Here is a 17,577-nt window from a genome sequence, read left to right as displayed (position 1 = left end):
AGGTTAGTACAGGCAAATATCAAAAGTATAATCAAGAGATGTAACGTACAATTAAGTTAATTATGTTTCGCTTTGTGTTGCACTTTCTTCTCTGTCAGTCTCTGTGCTCCTTGTTCAAGTACACTTTACACAAGTCTGTACATCGCACAGGGAGAAACATTTTAAGCCTTTTTTGTCTAAATAACGTCACGGTGTATTTGCAAGAAATGTCTTGATTGCTAATAACATTGCTGGTTTGACAGCCTAGCTGCCTAATGTCGCATTGCTAGCCCAACGTGCATCCATCCCCGCAAAGCGTTACTTTAGCTACACGGCGTTGCAAACGCAAACGTTCAAGCCGGATAACTTGTAACCGGCAGGTTAGCTACGGAGATAGCTGCCTTAGATGACAGTTAGCACCATTTCTTTCGTAGTGTCAAGAAATTCGCGAAACTAACTAGTTAGCTGCCAGTAGATGCATTAGTATAGCTAGCTAGCATAAACGGTGTCTATTTGAGCACAGTCTTGTTAGCAACACTCAGCATTTGCCGCATGCAAGCCTGTCAAGATGAACGGCTGTGCTACTAGCATGTTTACCAGGCTCAGCAGAGTTGACAGCAAACGTTAGCAAACTCTGATTCTATCAGTAAGTATAATTGCTGCTAATGATCATTCATATGAAAGCAACTCGCTGTTATTATTATATGTTCTGTAAATACAGATGGAGTGCTGTGTATAACTATTAAGCTACAGGCGAGGCGTGACAATGTTCTAGTACGGCTAAGCAGGCTAACGATGTGCGCTGTGACTGCTTGGACAACTCTTGCCCGCGGTCTTCATCTGGGCCTACTTCGTGCAGTTAAAACGTACCTTTCTTCGTCATTTTTAAAGCGAGACCCGCAAAACAAGAAAACAATCTGAGCCTACCTTTTGTGCATATTCTGTTGAAGCTCCCCGATTTTCTCAAAGTACTCTTTATCACAGAAAGCCATGACCAGAGTCCTGCTCCGAGGCCGGGTGGTGAGTGTTTACACTGGTTGTCATAAGCACCGCTTCCCCAGGAAGCACCATTAGTAAACAGTCCAACCACGCGGGAGAGGGCTACAGCTGAAATTCTGCCACACTTGTTCTTCCTGCTGTAGGGTGTGTGGTCCTCCAGCTTTTGGTTAGATCTAGCTAGGACAGCTTTGCTAGGCGAACATGCGTGGAGCAAGGATTAAGGCTTTGAGTGTCTTGAATCTTACGGACCTTTAAAAATGTAATTCAAGAAAACTGATTTATCCCATGCCAAACATTCCTACTGAGATTGTGACCTTTAATATTGCTGCATCACGAGGAATCCAGAAATTGAAGCTTCCTGCGGGGAATCTAGAAATGAAAGCTTCCTGGTTAACATTTTATTTGACATAGCGTAGTTTAGACTGTCTTCAGTGTTTGACTGTCTTCCATGTATGCCCACGTGTCATGTTGATGGATATGTTTAGTTTAAATGTAAAAAAATAGATTAATATATCAATTGATTTTTGAAGTCTTAAGAAATTGCCGGTACACTACTGACCCTGGCAAAGAAAATGGCACATGATGTACAATGTTTGTGTTTTTTTTTCTTCTGTTTTTTGTACATTTGTGATTCCCTATACACAGTACTATTACAGATCATACAAAGATACATATTCTCAATCACAATGGCTTAGTGGTATTTTGAGCCACAGTGTGAGTGTACAGTCGTGTACTACAGCTGAAATATTCTACAGTGGAAAGGTCAAGGATAGGTGATGTAATGCACAATGAAAATGTCTGCATTGGGAGGTGATGTTATTGACTTGCTAACGGTTTGACCGTTCACAACAATTAGCGTAAATAATATATTTCAAAAAATGATCTTGCCATCCAACTAACAGAAAATGTTCCCCTAAGAAAGGTACCATTGATCAGAGAGGTTTTGCTGTTTTTATAGACCAGTATCTGTGATAGTAGTTGTATAGTACAACGCATGGTCTAGTAATCCTTTTCACAAAGCCAGCTGGACACCCATTCAAATATGTAGCAAAGGAGTAATTGAATTACAGCAGTCTGCTGTACACGTGCAGAGTGCCATGCATGCACATAATGAAACTGCCAAATAAAAGCATATAAAGTCATTTTCTTCATGTCGTATATTCCGAAATATTATAGGACTGCTCTGTGACCTTGTTCATGCACAAGTCGCCTACTTGTCATATTGTGTTGCAACGTTGACTTATGCTTACAGCAGTGCACCAGGAGTAGTTAAATTAAATGTAATTAAATTCAATAAAACTTTATCCCCCCAGGGTCAGTGTAAACAGGGAAACAATGATAAGTCTCCAACACATAAGGGCTTTGCAATAAAATGCCTGCCATTCTCCCTGCCTTAAGAATGTGAATTTATCCTAGCACAGAGATGGAATTCTTATGACCACTAATCTGAACAGGCAATGCGAGGGCACCATTTCACACGAGTACCCTAGACATGGATTTACCTAACAAGGAGACTGTGGTGTGTCACATAGCACATTACCTACGATGCTGATAAAAACATAACTGCAAATACAATTTCAGAACCTTAAGACAAGTGGTGAACCAAGTGCGTTATGCATAGACATTTAATATATTTCTATAAGTTGAATGTTATTAATCATGTTTAATGTTTCTTATATTATTAATGCAATGATTTTTTACAAAGACGCACTTGTAATTATTTGATTATTATTTGATGTTAAGACAGATTTTAGTGTTTGTATGTCTCAGAAGGTTATGGTGGTATTACAGTTTTCAGTTAAGGCTTATGAATGACTTTTTTCAGTGTCCCAATTATGAATTTTTCACAGACGATGTAGATCGCTCAACCCCATCTTTAGTTTGGTTGGCATGAGTCTAAAATAAGACTTTTCAAAATCTTTTCAAAAGAGAGAGACCTGTAATGAAAACAGGTCTATTGTGAATCCCATGTTAATTGATTTATTTCACATTTCCGCAACTTTGAAGAAAAGGGATCAGTGTCGTGAGAGGACTAGGGAAGGGGTTGGCCTGAATCTTGCATTGTGTTTGGCTCGCTCTTTGAACCAAGAGACATTCTGCATAACAAAAGGGCCCACAGTGTTTCACGAGGGCTCAATAAAGCAGGAAAATGCGTATGGCACACAATCTGTTGAATTTCAGAGACCACTCTATCTTTGTATGCCTACGTTTCTCTATATGTGCTGCTCTGACCCCGGGCAAACACGGCTTTTCAATGAATAGCATCTGTTTCAGAGTTGCGTGGGCTCTCCTCGACAATGAAACACAAGGTTATCTGAAGATGACAGCGGGGGCAATTAATTATCTGGTTTTCCATTTAGGGAAAGGAAAAATCAAGTCTGCAGGGTTAAGCAGAACATTTGATCAGCGTGACATTTCATAATGCCACGATTTTTTGGAATTTGTACTCTAAAACATTTGTGAATTTGAACTTGGATTAAGAATAGCTCTCATTACTTGGCTTTGTGAATTAGATAATGCACATTCACAGTTGCAGGTAAAGGGTATTCAGGGATTCAAAGCAAGAAAATGTCCCTGAGGTAACTCAAAAGCAGCTTGTACAGGGAGTTTATGGCTTCAGAGGTTGGATGTAGGCCTATGTGTATTACATTCTGTATGTCTCTATATTATTCTTAAAGCAATTACATTTACCATTATTTTCAGTTTTGCATATTTGCTATGGCACATGCAAAACTGCTGTGTTTAAGGAAAGGACTAGTGGCAGGATTTTAACTGATATTTGTGCATAATTGTGTGAGTGAAAACTATAAAGTTATTCTGTTTATATGTGCAGCCTCTGGATACATAAATGCCAGAGTGGGGGCTGCTTTGAGAGCTATACCCTCTGTAGGAGGATAGAATTTTCTCTAACTTAAGGTAATGCATAATATGTCTTATCCAACGGCTGTGAGACACTGAGGCAGCTGAACAACACTAAGCCACGGCCCAGCAGTAAGGCAAAGGCCAGATAATCCAACTGTGGCTTTGGTACTTGGGCCATTGGGACAATCCCAAAAAGTGCCAAGAGCAGAGTAGACTCAGTAGGGCATTTAATTATTTGCGAAAGAGATTCAAAGGAAACAAAATGAACTCCAGAATTCAGGTAATTCCGAGGCACAACCAAAATGTGAAAAAGAGAAGCTAGAGCAGTCTTACTTCCACCATATCCACCTTTATGTTCATTTTTGACAACTTTGTTCTAGAACTTCTAAATGGAATAAGAATGTGATGCATGCAGATAGAGGAGGAGTGAACTCTGCGTGACAGATTCTCATCATCTGGAAGTGTCCTATTGATGTATTGCTCCCATGCAGTTCTCACAGCTGAGGAGAATTGTCAGTTCAAATTAGAAATACAATTAGGCTTATACATTGCTAAACATTGCACTGGATGTTTCTACATTCTAACCAAGGACATGCTTTTTATGGAACTGTTGTGAAGCAATTTGGCTATTTGACTGGTTTGGTTTTCTAATAGCAAAATCACAGTTACTATGAAAGGTAACTTAATTGTTTCATTACCTGGCAATGTACTATGAATTCAGGATTATACAACCGTGTTTCTACCATTTATGTATTGGTCAAAATGGACTGAACCCAAACGTTTTTACTAATGACAATGGCACTGTCACCTAGCAAGAAGGCCCTCGATTCGAATCCCAACCTGGGCCTTTCTGTGTGGCGCTTGCATGTTCTCCCCCTGTCTGTGCGGGTTTCCTCTGAGTGCTCCGGTTTCCTCCCACAGTCCAAAGACTAATTAGGTTAGGCTAATTGGAGACTCTAAATTGCCCATAGGCATTAGTGTGTGAGCGAATGGTGTGTGCGCTGCGATAGATTGGCGACCTGTCCAGGGTGTGTTCCTGACTCTTGGCTCCAGCACTCCAGCGTGTTAGGCTGTTGCTTTTATTGCAGTTCCCCACGTGACCCCGCCCAGGAATAAGCAGGAATAGATAATGGATGGATTTGTAATGTGAATGCAGGTTTTCGTAATCACAAATAGTAATGCACTATAATGTGGATTATCATGAAGAGCAATAAAAATGAATCACCAAATATAAAACAGGTTAGACTAAAGTTGTTAGAAATCATGTGCTCGAAACCGTAAGAGGATATTTCCGTTTTTGTCCATTGAGAATAATGTTAGGTTGTTTCTTTTAACATGCAAAGTTACCAGTGATTAGCTACATTCAGTCATCCTTGTTTTTCATTGAACAGATTTAGAACTATTCACAGAAAATGCTGTCGCGTAATCCTGCGTGTAACTGATATTTTCAACATGAACTTTGTTTGACAGCCATCACTGCTGTCTGTACCTTCATATTCTAAAGGGTTAAATTGATAATTAATTTTAATTATTGGGGTTTTTTTTTGTTTTGTTTTTTTTTCAAATGGAGCATAGCAGTTGATAATTGTTCAGATATTAGTGTAAATGTATTTGGCAGCTGAAACAGGCTTCCTTTCTATGCAATGTAATATATTAGTGAGCATCAATATAGCCAATTAGAATACTAAAACACAAAAATGAGACCAGTAATCATCTCGTTTTCTTAAACGTTTGCCCACCAAAACAAAATTTCCCTTTTTTGAAGTTCAAAGTTGCCATTTTGTTCAATTAACAGATTTTAGCATAAGGTAGATATAATTATCAACATTAAATCGAGTAATTAATGGAGTTGTGGGTTTCTCTAAACTACTGTAGGTAATTGCTAAACTTTTTACATTGTACCAAGTGTTTCCATTTTTACACATACTGTAAAACAGAATACAGCCTTGAAACACATGCCCCTGTATTATTCTTGTGTCATATAAATGATATTTCAGTTCAGTTCAATGGCTGAAAGACTGTGCTGTTTGCAAAAATCCTCAAAAATTTTGTATTTTATGATGCAATCATGTGATGTAATCATACTTATGCACTTATTTTTGCAGACTCAGTCCCTAGCTAAAAAGGTAGAGAAACGCATGGAGCAATCTGTGATGTGATTTTCATGACGAAGTGAATAGCTGTCTTTCTTTAAATCTTTTTAAGTTATCACATGATGAGGAGCATAACATCTTGAGAAAATGACTTCTGTCCTTTTTTCAATACATTACAATGTTCATCAAATGCTAAATAGGATAAAGGATGTAGCAAATCTGACTTAGATTTACACATGTATATTGCAGTATACTAATATACACCTGAGCTACAAACGATTGGGCTGAGCTGCCAGATTTGGCTTCTTGGTAGCCTAGAGCAGTGGTCCCCAAACATTTTCAGCCTGTGGACCAGCAAATCTAAGTCTCAAAGTCTTAGGGACCGCCACACTTTGTAAAGACAACAACATCATGCATTTCATTATGACTACCTGTAATTTCTGGGGACTGGCGGTTGTCGGACTGGCACCGGTCCATGGACCAGTGTTTGGGAACTATGGGATTAGAGGGCTACCCACATGGATTGATGGATTAACATATGACTTCCACACAGGTCATGTGTTATTCAAATATCCTGCTTATACCTTAAACCATATGCAAACAAATAAAAATAAACATTCTGCTCAAAGGTCCTTACTGATTATCTGTCTCCGTCGTGATGACAGCAGACTTTTTTTTAGGGTTAGCTAGCTATTCAAGTCACAACATGCATACTCGGTGGAAATTTGAATTATGGAGAGGCACAATGGAATGCAATGGAGTGAAATGGAACCATAAGCAAAATATTATTGGATGAAAACCATGCAAGTAAAGGGGTCCTGAGCCATCCTCCTCCTCTGTGGTACCAGAGAACTTGCAGCTGTGAGATTATTAGAGCCATTATGCACCCATGGTGGCAGTTCTTATGGGCACTGGAGAGCCAGGTAAGCGTTATACCTTAAAATGAGCCCTCTGGCACTGGTTGTCCTTTGGAATCACCTACCGGCTGCACACAACGGCATCTTGTGTGTCAGCAATGTACACTGAAACTCCTTCATTTTTTAACGGGCCACAAAAGTGCAGTTTCCTTAGACTGCTGTGCTGAAGATGGCGTGCCCTTCGGGTACACTGTTATTTTTTATTTTATGTTTGTATTTGCTGAGTATGGTTCAAAGCAAACTCAAATTGGTGCCTTGTTTCACTCGGTGCTGCTTGCAAGTTTTAGCTGGCCAATCAGGTCTTCATCTTCTCTGATGTCATCCCGTGACCCCTTTGTATGGTCAGTAGCTACTATGAAACTTCCCTGTGACATCAGGGGAGGAACAGAGATGTCTCTGCCTTCCCTGTGGCTGATAGAACTGATAGAACTTCCTTTCACGTCCAAAAGCCTCGGGGATCTTCATAACTTTGATCAGCCACACCTGCATGCAAATCCCAAAAATGACTTTCTTGACCCAATAATATAGGCTAGTTCTGTAAATGTTGGCAGCTGCCAACTTCAAAGTAAGCTGCCAGACTTTTACAATTTTTGGTAATCCAAACTGTATCCCAGTAAAAAGCTAATTAATCTTTTGTGTAGGGCATAGGTGGGACATTTCTGAACATAGGGCAGCATAACTGAAAAACACTTAAAATGTCAGTCCTCCTACAAAAATTAATCAATTTGCCAAAAATCTCCTCTCCTGTGTCTTTATACAACCATTTGACATAAAGTTATGAAACTTTATGAAAGATGGCAAAATAACAGCCAATCATATATGAAAATTAGCCTACAATGCTAAACCACGACTATAATTCTTCGTCTGTTTCATTCCAGACCTGATCTTCGGCTTTGATACACGTTCTGAATTGAAGGGCATGTCATTTTGAACAAGGCAAAACTTGAATGGTGTCAATAGCTTAAAAACATCCCTGCTGTATAAAGATGTAATGTTTAGAATTGTTGGCCAATGCAACAATGACATAAGGCCAATGGACATGACATTTTGAACATGAACACTTTGTTCAACTGCAACTAAATTGCAAAGGAGAAGTTTTTATGTTCAAGGATGGTGAATTGACAGCCAACCATTTTTCAATACATGAACATTGGCATATGATGCTAAGCTACAGCACTAATTTCTGGTCTTATTAATTTGGCCTTGAAATTTCGGCCTTAAAAATTGTTCTCAATTGAAGAGCACATTCTTCTGAACAAGGCAAAACTTGAATAGTGCCAATAATATGAACAATATGGCTGCCAGTAGGGTTTTAACATTTTACATTCATTTGTGTTGTGGATGGTTCAAGGATGTGGCTTGCTGAGCTTTAAAGTATAAATCGATGACAATTAATGGTGTTGTTAGATTGACATGGTTGACTTAAATAAAGGCAAAACTTGAAGTGCTGATTCCCTGAAGAACTTTAAAATGCATTAGAAAATACATTCAAATCTTCTTCTCCTGAAGCATAAGTCTAACCATATTACATTTAGAACATCAACTCTCTATTCAGTAATCGTCAACATAGCTGATTGCAGCATTGTGTTGTACTAGCTGCTTGGATCCTAGAACCGCCGCTTTGCAGCTATATTTATGTGTATTATGTTTTTTGTATATTTATATATTTAAACTCTTTTTTCAAACTCTTAAGGGGAATAAGCCTGTGGGTCATTTGACTAATTATTACAATCCATGTGAACTTCTACATATGCAGCATGTAACGTATGCCAGTACAGGCCACTGTAAAGTTACTAATAATTGGGGTGGCATGAATAAACTGTTCTTTCTGATCAAATGTATCGGGATTTCACCTGTTCCCTTACTGCAGCCCAGTCACACACCTCAAGTACCTTCACAAGTAGCCATGCAACATCAGCATCTATGCACCAGTGTTTCAGTCCCATTGGTGTTTATGAGCTCCAGCACACAAAGGCCATTTGTTTGTTTCACTGATGTGTATGTATGTATGTATCAAATAAACTTTATTGACAGTGGCTCAAATATTCAAAATCTTTCAATGATTGGATGACTGACAACATAACTGCATGGTAAAGAATTGATACAATGCACCTGCATATAATATATCTTCTTTGCATATAGTGTATCCATTGCATATTGAAGGCTATTTATTTACTACTGATCCACAAGAGTAAGTTGTGGCTCATGAGCCTCAAACAGATCTTACCTTTAATCTGACCAGTGGTTTCAACCTGTTCATGTTTGTTTGTCGACATCAACAAGCATTTCAATTATCCCTAGTCATCACAAAACATTCTCATAATCTTTTCTCATGCTGCAGCATTCTCCTTCTTCATGCTACATTAGATAATGTGAAGGGTGTACTTATTACAGCGAATACACATTCAACTTAAAACAGTGAATTTCTCGAATAAATATGTGTGTTCCACCAGCTTTCAGTGCAACTATTAACAAAAGCTAGCAAACAAACTTAGGAAAACTGCTAAAACACTGTTCCAGCGTGTGGGTGTACTCCATGTTCGGATATCGATGCCTGCCCAGTGTCCCCCTAACTGTATCCTACAGCCATGCATCACAGTACATAATTGGTCTTAGCATTCCCCAGGGAAGGAGCCTTTCAGCTGGTGGAATTGTCAGTATCGACTGCAAGTCACTCCTCCGGTGAACTGAGTACTTGCAGTTGATATTGTGTGCTCTCACGAATTTGCAGAAAAATTAGGTGACAAATTAGATGACAAATAAATCAAAGACTGGAAGCTATGTAAAATTTTATGTTGGAGTGTTGTGCCTTAGTCAACCACTAGGCAGCTGGGAACTGAATAACCGGGTAGCTAAATACATCTGTCCCTATGAAAATAATAAAACGACACATCAATTTCTAAGAGCCTCTTGAAAGAAAGATGCATGCCTCTTGAAAGAAAGATGCATGCTGGGAAGATACTGTATGCCGTTACAGCTCGGTTGCATTTCACCACAAGATTTCACCATGTTGTGGTTTCATTCATCGCCCTCATGACCCAATGACCTTCAGTATGCACTTGGCATTGTACGTCGCTTTGGATAAAAGTGTCTGCTGAATAAATGTAATGTAATGTAACATAATGCCCTCACCGTATATTTATTTGGAAGGCCATTGAGCTGGCATCAGCCTCCTGATAGTGAAAGGACAGAGCTCGCCGACTTTCCCAGGTCCGTCTTGGTCGGATTTTCGGTTCTTCGGCCTCCGACATTGTGTTTCTATTTCCGCGGCTCCATGTTCTTGTTGGGCTGCCACGCTCCACAGCTGAGGTGCCGCAGTTGCCGGCACCCCCAATGGCAGACCCTAAATCAAGCAATTTCCCCTATCCCAGCCCCATTAAATTGCTCTTTAGCTGTCGAACTGGGGAGTTTTGCTCTCCTTTTCACATGATAATCATCCTTATTCACCATCCCCCTCTGAGGCTATTTGTTGTGGTATAAATCCCCTTGTTTTTCCCCTGCATGTTTAATTTGTATTGTTGCTTAGCAGTTTGTTTGTGCGAAGGAGTGCCGGAAAGGCAGTAATTTGGAGGTGATGTGGGTTACAGATTCCCAGCATCCTTTCACAGCTTTTTGGATCAATCTTACTTGATTATCTCTTTCATTGAATCTTCACAAGAGGAAACATTACTCCTTTTATTGATTTAAAAAAAAAAAAAAAATTAAGTTTATTCGGTTTTACTTTGAATTCTGAACTGGTGTGTCAATTTGCTTGAACCCTGAACACTCTCAAAATGAGTGCGTGTAGTTTATGAGAAAGGTCGAGACTAAAAACTGATAAAAAACAAAATTCAAGGCCACTTGTCAACAAAGTTTTGGAGTCAAGGAGTGAGTTTATTCAGAACATAATTCTTGATTTATAAAGAGGAACTGTAGAATATCAGAAAAAATTGCCAGATTGTTTACCAATATCAGGATTTGGGGAATGGGTCTGGATACTGTGCCTTGGATACTCCTGGAGAAATTGGCAGAATTATTATTATTATTATTATTATTATTATTATTATTATTATTATTGTTGTTGTTGTTGTTGTAAAACCATGCCAAAAACTCTGCATTGTTGTGAATGCACTGTTGGCATGATAAATTCATATTCTGTGCAATGCAACCCAGGTGTTAGGCCTGTAAATTCTTCCGTTAAGAGAGATTCAGCATGTTCACCATTGTAAGTAAATATGTGACATGTTAAAAAATGGATCATCTCAAATGGCTACATTCCAGTTTTCCAGTTGCCAGAATGAGCCACAAGTGAGTGCAATCCTTTTTAACAACGTTATAGCAACATATTATAGCCAGAAAATGAAACAATTAATGCTACAATGTGAGAATGCAACACACACGGCTGAATGCCAGACAGGAAAATGCATCTGAAAACACGGGAGTTTGTGTGAGGTTGGAATAGTAAAATACGAAGCGGGAAATGTTCCTTTGTTCTGCTTTTTTCCCATTTTTTTAAATGCCATTCCTCTGCTTTTTTCAATTTGTCCTTTAGATACAGTATGCGGGGTAATTGATATGCGCTAAAAAGAGGTCAGAATTTGCATGAGAATTAATGGCAGTAAATTAATTTAATATTCCACGCACATCTCAAATTGCTCCTTCAGACCTTTGTTTCTTTGCTTGGCAGATCCAGGATTCGGCTGCTCTGCAGCCAAACATCTGTTCAGTTAATAATTTGATAAACAGCTAATACTAATACTGTTGGAATTATCAGCTGTAGACCTCCTTTTCCCCCTTTAGAAACTTGCAACGTCTGATGCCGTTTTTATTGTGTAGCTTGGCTGGCTTTATCTGTCTTTTTGTTGCTATTCTTTCTGTCATTGGTTTTCATGGTTTCCTCACTATTTGACTAATGTGTTCCTGGTTTAATTCAAATCGTTATTCTGTTTTTCATAATAAGTATAAAACATACATGTATTTGTGGGGAAATTGCATTATAAAAGACCATGTTCTGTTTTCATTAATACAAATCTGAATCAGAAGTCATTCTTATAGACAGAAAATTTGAACAATAAAGAAACATAATTGTTGAGCGTCTGTGTCGACTTATAGTAGAATATGACTTAATTTTGACTCTTTGTGTAAAACAGCTGTTTCTATTGAACTTGCATGTTAAATTATGGACCCATCACCAACTGAATATACATCCTCAGTACAAAAGATTTTGAGTATATATTGGGGTGTTAACTTGTAGTGATCAGAGATGAAGCCTTCAGGCAGTGGATGTGTGATAGGGAAATTAAATTAGACAAACCTCCAATTCCGTCGGGCCTTGGACAGCCTTGGTGATGCTCCAAAAATATTTCACATTAAGACTGAACCATGCTTTAGGTAAAGGGTGGTCTTACAATGTGCCATTCACTTTGAACCATTTAAATCTATTGTTAAACAAATAGGTTAGTCGATGAGCGATAAAAATATAAGAAAACCGTCACAAAGTCTGATTATTTTTAGAACTTTTTAAACGTAAAAATTTAAATGAATAGCGCACACCAAATTGCAGCCAAACACTTCAGAGTAATGGAGTCTGCGATGATTTATTGGCAGCCGGTGGAAGGATGTGGCCGACAGCTCCTCCCAGCTTTAAATAAGTAATCAAGCGCTTTGCATACATGGGTGACTCATGTTCGAGGCTTGTTTTGAGCTTGAGTGAGTGTTTGATGTTTAAATTCAGGTCAGAGGGGCGGTTTTGTCCCTCCATGTAAATGGAGCAACAGACACCATAGCCCTCATCGTCCTGAAAGCAATACACAAACAGTTCCTCTACAGTCTAGTGGGGAGGAAAGCAATTAGATAAGTGCTGTCAAGTGGATAAAAAGGTGCAAAATCCCATTTTTTGTAATTTCGTGGCAAGTAAAGTTAATAAAGTAAAAATGGAGTGGATGTTGACAAGCAGGAAATTTTCCAGAAAAAAACGGATAAGATCGAAGGAATTAGGTATTGGACTTAGACCGTGGCTCAGAACCGCGTGCCAAACCAGCGCGCGTGGTGGTGGTGGTGGTGTGCGCCATCAATCGCTCATTTATTATACGTATCCTTTTTAGCCAGACGATCCAAAGATGTTGATGGTGAAGAGGGGCCCTTACAGACGACGGACGATGGCGCCTTCTGTGAATTGTGAACAGCGGAGGTTTAAATCTAATTTAAGCACAAAAGGATCCGAAACGGGCGGATCTTTTCATCGTACCTAATTGTAAAGCATAATTTTCTGATGCTCTTCAATAACACGCTTCAGTGGGTGTAAAGCAGTTTAATTGTCCTAGATTGATATGAATTGAGAGTACTCTGTTAAAAGCATAGGGTGAAGCAGGGAGGTGGCCTATCTCGGAGTTCTGCCTGGTAACGCTCAAGTGTGAAATGGCCCATACCTGACCATTAATAAGGAAATATGGAAATAAATATTCAAGATGAAGATTTTTTTTTTTTTTAATAGCAAAACATGTTTTGCTAAAAATCTGTGTGAGTGGGCACTGATTTAATTATTTCCTGTCATTGTGGATTCATGTGTCTATGGTGTTTGCATTTGTCTGTGTACACATCAATTACATTTAAATCACTAGGTTTCCAGCCGTACATATGGTTACCTAGATGCAGAATACCGTGACCTTCTGTGTGCAGAGTGAGTTGTCAAAGGGCTTTGTACATTGCCAGCTGTAGATGAAACAGAAAGGCATTTTTTCCCCATTCATAGTAATGCAACTGCTTTAAACCTTCTGGTAAATAAAGTAGCCCTGAGCAAGTAAGACATTTGATTTACTTCATGATTTTCCAGAGCTGGACATGAAAAATGCCACAATATCCTCCTGATACCCAGCAACAAAGAATTCATCGTCTTCAACAATGAAAACATGTTACAGTGAAAACATTTTCAAAAATATTATTTATTTTATTTTTATTGAATGTCCCTTGTAGTGCAGGTTTCAGCAAAGTAGAACATAAACTTCTTGAGATTAAGACGCATATCCCCTACAACAGATAAGGAAGATATGAAACCAAAATGATCAAAGTAGAAGCAACTGCCTCCATACTTTCAGGTTGACTGCTCATGGATGATTCTGGTCTAAACTATTCTGTATGACCAGAGCTTTTGCTTTTTTAAATCACTCGTTGCATTTTTATTCATGGTTTGCCATGTAATGCAAATAACAAATGTATCCACACAGTTTTTTTGATTATGCTTTTTTTTAAGTAACCCTGGGTGATGCCTATAGCACCTGTAAATAATGGCTGTAACACTTGTCATAAACATTATTGTCATCATTAATGGACAGATTGTTTTGTGCTGTCCATTATTATGAACACCATGTGCACAAGACCAACTTTTAATAGTCCCAGCAATGGCCTATTTCTTTGTAAAGGAATATTGCATGGCTGTGCTCATTTGCATAATTGAATTTAGTGAATACATTGCTGAAATTTATTTTTATTTTTATTTTTTTCTTGCTGTAATTTATGGCAGCCTTAATAAAGTTTCGGCAGGTACTTAAAGGGTCAATTTCCATGTGGGGACGCAATTTGAACCATTTATGTAGAATAATCCATATACTGGTCAGCTAGCGTATCAGATACATTACTTGTCATTAATTCACTACCCATAATGATGAAAGAACCATCATAATGTTAATAGGATAGAGGGAATTAAATTGGCTCCTGGTTTTGGCACGAAGTAATACTGATGACCCAAATTATCATTTATTTGTTTCCACTGTTCCTCCACTACTTGCTCATTCCCCTTTGCTCCTGTACCTTCAGCATTTCTAGTTTTAGGATGCTGGTTTTAAGAGTACAAAAACCTAAGGGGGGTACACCCCAACCCCTACTCCCTACGTGGATTATTCAAAATTGCCCACATTCACTCATCATAGGATGTTTTTAAAATGACTGTTCTTTTCTAGAAAGAGAAGTCCAACATGGACTATTGCACACATTCTCATGTTATATTGTCAGTAAAGATGTGATGTTAAGCAAAGGCATATTAATAGGTTATTCTGTGAACATAACCCAAGTGTGCTTATTTTGAATTTTATTTTGCATTGTACACAGAACTAAATTAACCTGTACATAACCAGGAACCTCTTGGTGCTTTAATACATGTTCTGAGCAAAGATGGGGAAAAATGCACTGAGATGTCTATGGTTAAGGTCAGAGAAGCAAAGAGATGGTAGTTTGGCCTTCTGAACATCTATATGCAAAAGTAACTCAAATAATGATCCAGAACTGTTCAGTACAGCGGTGCGTTGTCTGAAAAAACTATTTTACAACATTGGCATTAGCATGTATGCCCAAGAGACCACCTCGCCCAGGGTACATTTGAGGCACCCCATATTTGTAGTGGGGGGAAAGTGTCCCAGGGCCCAAATGGGGGGAGGGCCCTCAAAAAGCCTGGAATGATGTGTGAGAGACATGGATCAAGAGAGGAAGGGGTACCACAGAGACTGCTTATGTATAAGGCCCAGAATTTTGTGCTACACCCCTGCTACTGATCATAAACAACAGGGACCTTGCATCGTGGGTTGCTGTCCAGAGGGCACAGAGGGCAAAAGGTCATGTTTTTTAAAACAAAAAAGCAAAACCCAAACAATGGCTTGTTTAATGTTTTAAAGATGTCATAGTTTCCCTGGCATATCAGAACTGGGATATATGCTGAACTTTGGCGCACCATGTGCGTCTGTGTGTGAGGTGGGCGAAGTGTCACCTTTCGCAGACAGGTGCCGGAGCCCGGGCTTCGCGTGACAGCCAACGGTGACGTCAGCGTGGAGAGCGGGGGACGTGCCGGGAACAGAGGCCAGCGGATGAAATCCGGCCCGCCGAAGCAGAGGCGATGGACGCCGCCGGCAGACGGCGGCCCCCGGTTGGTCGGGGAGCAGGAAGAGGTGACGGCGTGAGGGAAAGAAATCTGGCCTCGCGACGCCGGGGCGCGTGTGCCGGCGTCGCCTGATGGTTCCCCTGAAAAGTGAATTGATGTTTGGCAGCGAGCGGAAACGGCTCCATCCCGCTCAGACTCACATGCAGCTCTTCGCTAGCTTTGTCTCTGAGGCACAGAAAGGCCTGTCTTCATATTTTATGAGAAGAGAGCACTGCATCAAGAAGAACAGGTTGTAAAAAAAAAAATGTATTTCTCGTTCCCAAAGCACAGGTCAACAAAGCCTTGACAAGAGGCCTGTGTTTACGATTATGATTCATAAGAAAATAATGATGAAAATGGTGACAGTGGCCATGAAAATGGTGGGTATTCTTCCTTCTTCGTGGAATGTGGCACCCATAAGAATTGCATGTACTCTAAATGCATTCAAAATGCAAGCCATTTATATGTAGCTGTTTCTGTCATCGCTGATATTATAGCTAATGTTAGGTGTCTTTTAGATGAATGCAAACCAACACCCCTCAACATGTAGATGGACGCAAACCAACACCCCTCAGCGTCTAATGTTCCTCAAATATCCATGATCATACTATTCATTAGAATGGGGCAGGTGTATGCTATTGGCAATTGTATCCATTTTACTATCATACTGTGTATGTCCAACCTTGGTTCTGTTAGCTTTCTCCCTCCATGCATTTAGACCTGTTGAGACTGTTTATCCATTGATTCCCAAACCTGAATGCACATTTGAATTAAATTGTCCAATTCAGCACTGCCCATTTGACATTTTCACCCCGTCCTAAAAAAAAAAATTGATAAAGGGAAAAGGAGAGTAAATACATGGGTCAAATGGCAAGAAAGCAGCATGAAAGGTTTATTTGTTTGCGCGCGACAGTCAACGCGTTTTTCATCTGGCGAGGGGCGGGGTGCGCCAGGGGGTCAAACTCAGCTGACACCGACGCGTGAAATCGTACTCGCTGGGGTCTAGTCTCAGAGGTCAAATTATCATCCTGCCACGAAATCAAAAGGGGAATTCACACTTTGAACCCCGGTCCGTGGGGCCCGAGCAAGAATAGGGATCCTTTCCGCATCCCCCCAAACATATTTCTGCATTAAGCCATTACTGTCGTGTAAGGCGAGTCACTTATATAATGAACCCGGTGGCCACCAGTTCCAATATTCCAATAATAATACGGCCTGCATATTGATTGCAGATTTTCAGGGAGTGGGGTTTTTTTTTTTCCCTCTTTTTTTTTTTTTTGCAGGGTAGCAAGGGAATCGCGTTTCTCTCGGGCTGATTAGAAAAGCTCATGCATAGGAAATCAGGGAGACGATGGTTCCCCCACCCAATCCCCCCCCCCACACCCCCACACCCCCACACCCTCCTCATTGCAGCACCAACTCCCTCCCCACCCCTCCCCCAACCCCCATCCCCCCCACCCCCCCCGGTCTGCTTGCCGCGCAGGTGACAACAATTTACACATGGGAAGGCTAATGGAGGCATTCAGAGGGAGAAATGGGAGAGGGAGGAAGTAATGCACCCGGGCCCATGCAGGCCAGCGGACCCGGTCACACCAGCCAGCCGGATCGCCGCGTATCGGATAACACGTAATTGGCGGGTCAGCGGCTAATGAGTGCGGCCGTGCCCTGCCGGCGGAGGCTTTTGCCCGCCCCCGGTAAAGACACTTGTAAACAATTCATCGCCGGGGGCGAACATGGCAATAATATGTTGATTCAGCAAAGGTAATGAGGTGTTCCTAGAATCAACATCGCCACCGCTGCCCCCCCCCCCCCCCCTCCTTCCCCCCTCAACCGCAGAGGAGCA

At 40.3% G+C, this 17,577-nt stretch overlaps 1 protein-coding gene and 1 long non-coding RNA gene across 4 annotated transcripts in view; one reads left to right on the top strand and one right to left on the bottom strand.

Annotated features, from left to right (window-relative positions):
- Positions 1-1,358, bottom strand: part of kiz (kizuna centrosomal protein) — a 46,403-nt gene extending 45,045 nt beyond the window's left edge. Inside the window, exon 1 of one of the 3 annotated variants that reach the window (XM_064331449.1) lies at positions 907-1,358. In XM_064331449.1, the coding sequence (XP_064187519.1) occupies positions 907-971 (65 nt within the window). In that variant the 5' untranslated portion in view covers positions 972-1,358. The remainder of the gene's footprint in view (positions 1-906) is intronic. The other 2 variants (XM_064331439.1, XM_064331458.1) reach the window with 2 other exon arrangements.
- On the top strand, positions 197-16,521 carry LOC135252863 (uncharacterized). Its single transcript, XR_010329483.1, has 2 exons — positions 197-625; positions 15,569-16,521. It is a non-coding gene; the product is annotated as an uncharacterized LOC135252863 (long non-coding RNA).
- Positions 16,522-17,577: the final 1,056 nt, after the last annotated feature.

This window comes from Anguilla rostrata, chromosome 1 (assembly GCF_018555375.3).
Source record: "Anguilla rostrata isolate EN2019 chromosome 1, ASM1855537v3, whole genome shotgun sequence".
Lineage (NCBI taxonomy): Eukaryota > Metazoa > Chordata > Actinopteri > Anguilliformes > Anguillidae > Anguilla > Anguilla rostrata.
The sequence above is the reverse complement of the archived record's forward strand: the minus strand, read 5'-3'. Positions and strand labels throughout refer to the sequence as shown.